Here is a 3,111-nt window from a genome sequence, read left to right as displayed (position 1 = left end):
CTACCTACTCGAATCGTTTCAAGGAACTTAGCCTGCTAGTACCCCATCTTGTGACACCTATGTCTCGTGGTAATCGTAAGTGTATCCGCGGACTGCCCACGATTTTTGTGATGCTGTGGTCAGTCGAGATCCTCTTTCTATTGAGGAAGCTATAGCCCTTGCTACTTCATTGACCGATGACCATGTTAGGGATGGAACCTTGTCCCGAAGGATTCCAAACCTGCTGCCGACAAAACTAAAGCCGAGTCCTCAACTGATGCCGAAGCTTAACCCCAAACCTACCCAAAATAACAACTCTCACCGCTACCACAAGAACAACAACAACCACAAACGTAAAACCAATGACCAAAACTATGTTGTTAACCAAGCCAACCATCAACCCCAAAACAAAAATTCTCCAAACAAAAGACCCAATACCGGACCACATCCGCTATGCTTTATATGTAACCGTCATCATTCGGCTCAATCTCCTTGCCGTCTTTGCACTCAATGCAATCACTACGATCACCTTGCTAACACTTGTCGTGAACCGCTTGGTACACAAGTTGTCCTACAACTGTCTGCTCAGCTTGCTCCTAGACCATCGTTACTGTCCAATATACTCAACCCGGTGCTCCTAAAACCCGTGCTTGCTATAATTGGGGAGATCCTAGTTATCTTCAGAACATGTGCCCTCAGCTAACCCATGTCCATCAAGCCCAAGTTATGCGTACACCCTACTATGCCACCCATTCTCATCAAGCCCAAGTCATGCCCACACCTTACTACACTAGCCAAGCTTACCAAGTTCAAACATGCCAACCTCCGATCCCATAAAGTTTTGCACCTCACACCTATACCCCCGCAAGTTCCTCAGCTCATGGCTCCTCCTCATGCAACTGTTCAAGCACCAGCTATCCAAGCTTCTCCAACTAACTAGGCTGCTCAAGCGCCTCATGGTTCTAATGGTCTTGCTTTCTATTATTAATGTGAAACAAGCTCAGAGTTCCAGTAATGTGGTGAATGGTATGTTCTCTATCAATGATCATTCTGCTTCGGTGTTGTTCGATACTGTTGCCGATAAGAGTTTTATTTATTTGGATTTTGCCTAAGCCTTTTACCATATAAGTAGAAAATGGGAACTCTATTTTTAATGATTCGGTTATTAGAGGTTGTGTCCTAACTCTAAATAAGATCAAGTTCCGTATTGATCTTATTCCTATGCAAATGGGTAGTTTTGATGTTATTGTTGGAATGGATTGGCTTGCTCTAAATCATGTCGAGGTTGTATATTTCGAGAAGTTTCTTCGTATACCTCTAAAAAATGGTCGTATTCTTAAAGTTTTTGGTAGTGCACCTACTTCTAAGCTTAATCTCAGGTCGTGTTTTCAAGCTCAAAGTTATCTACGTAAGAACTACATTGTTTTCTTAGCACTTGTGGTGGAAAAAGATCATGATAAGAAGAAGATTCAAGATACCCCGATTGTGCGTAATTTTCGCAACATCTTTCCTGATGACGTTTTTGGGCTCCCTCCTATTCGTCAAGTCAAATTCCGTATTGACCTTGTACCTGGAGCAAATCCCGTTGCCAAAGCAACCTATCGTCTTGCACCATATGAAATGCAAGAACTTTCGAATCAGCTACAAGAACTCTCGAACAAGAGTTTTATTCGCCCAAGTTCTTCTCCTTGAGGTGCACCTGTTTTATTTGTGAAAAAGAAGGATGATTCATTCCACAAGTGTATTGATTATCGGGAACTCAACAAACTCACCGTCAAGAACCGTTACTGCATCGATGATCCTTTCGAGCCACTTCAAGGAGCCACATGTATCTCAAAGATTGATCTCTTTTAGGGTTATCATCAACTTCGTGTTAACGAAGATGACATTCCCAATACCACATTCTGTATTCGATATGGGCATTACGAATTTCGTGTTATGCCTTTTGGGCTAACCAATGCACCCGCGGTTTTCTTGAATCTTATGAACCGTGTGTGTAAACCCTACTTGGGCAAATTCATAATTGTTTTCATCGATGATATCTTGATCTACTCAAAATACGAAAACGATCACAAAGAGCAACTACATGCTATTCTTGACCTCCTACAGAAGGAACAATTATACGCCAAGTTTTCGAAGCGTGAGTTTTGGCTTAAGGAAGTTGAGTTTTGGGCCATATCGTCAACGAAAAAGGTATCCACGTCGACCCCGCTAAAATTGAAGATATCAAGAAATGGAAAACACCGACTTCTCCCATCAAACTTCGTTCTTTTCTTGGTTTGGCAGGATATTACCGTCGTTTCATTCAGAACTTTTTAAAGATTGCGTTGCCCCTCATCGCTCTAACTAACAATGGTAAAACTTATGAGTGGGGGTCAAAGCAACAATAAGCTATTCAAGCCCTAAAGTACATGCTTTGCAATGCTCCTATTCTTGCTCTTCCCGAAGGTAATAAAGATTTCATCGTTTTCTGTGATGCTTCTAATCAAGGTCTCGGTTGCATTTTCATGCAACGAGGCAATGTTATCACGTACGCTTCAAGACAACTCAAGGTATATGAAAAGAATTACACGACACATGATCTTGAACTTGTTACTGTCATATTTTCCTTGAAAATTAGGAGGCACTATCTCTATGGTACCAAATGCGTAGTGTTTACTGACCGTAAGAGTCTCCAACACATCTTTGATAAAAAAGAATTCAATATGAGACAACATCGTTGGGCCGAATTGCTTAACGATTAAGATTGCAAGATTCGTTACCAACCCGGAAAGTGAATGTTGTGGCCGACACTCTCATAAGTTACCATTTTTTGTTCATCCCGGTGCAGATAAAATGTATGCCGATCTTCGTTCCCTCTATTAGTGGCCCGGAATGAAGAAAGACATTACTCGTTATGTTTCGAAATGTCTCACATATTCTAAGGTAAAAGCTGAGCATCATCGGCCTTTTAGTTTAATTGAACAACCTTTGGAAGTGGGAAGATATTGCTATGGACTTCATTACTAAGCTTCCTTCTACCCGAAAGCAACATGATAGTATTTGGGTCATCAGTCAGGACCGTAAATCTGATGCAAACCTTAAACAGGTTGACAAGAACACACAGATTTAATAACCCAAAGGCCTATAGAA

The 3,111-nt window shown here is 41.4% G+C and overlaps 1 protein-coding gene across 1 annotated transcript; it reads left to right on the top strand.

Moving 5' to 3' along the window:
• Window positions 1–1,206: 1,206 nt before the first annotated feature.
• On the top strand, window positions 1,207–1,671 carry LOC143563752 (uncharacterized). The gene has a single exon (XM_077051226.1). It carries the CDS (start codon window positions 1,207–1,209, stop codon window positions 1,669–1,671), a length of 465 nt encoding a protein of 154 aa, XP_076907341.1.
• Window positions 1,672–3,111: the final 1,440 nt, after the last annotated feature.

The sequence above is a fragment of the Bidens hawaiensis genome, unplaced genomic scaffold, assembly GCF_021521415.1.
Source record: "Bidens hawaiensis isolate Kalapana, Puna unplaced genomic scaffold, B.hawaiensis_p1.1 tig00021514_1, whole genome shotgun sequence".
NCBI lineage: Eukaryota > Viridiplantae > Streptophyta > Magnoliopsida > Asterales > Asteraceae > Bidens > Bidens hawaiensis.
Note: the sequence above shows the minus strand (reverse complement) of the source record. Positions and strands in the feature narration are given on the sequence as shown.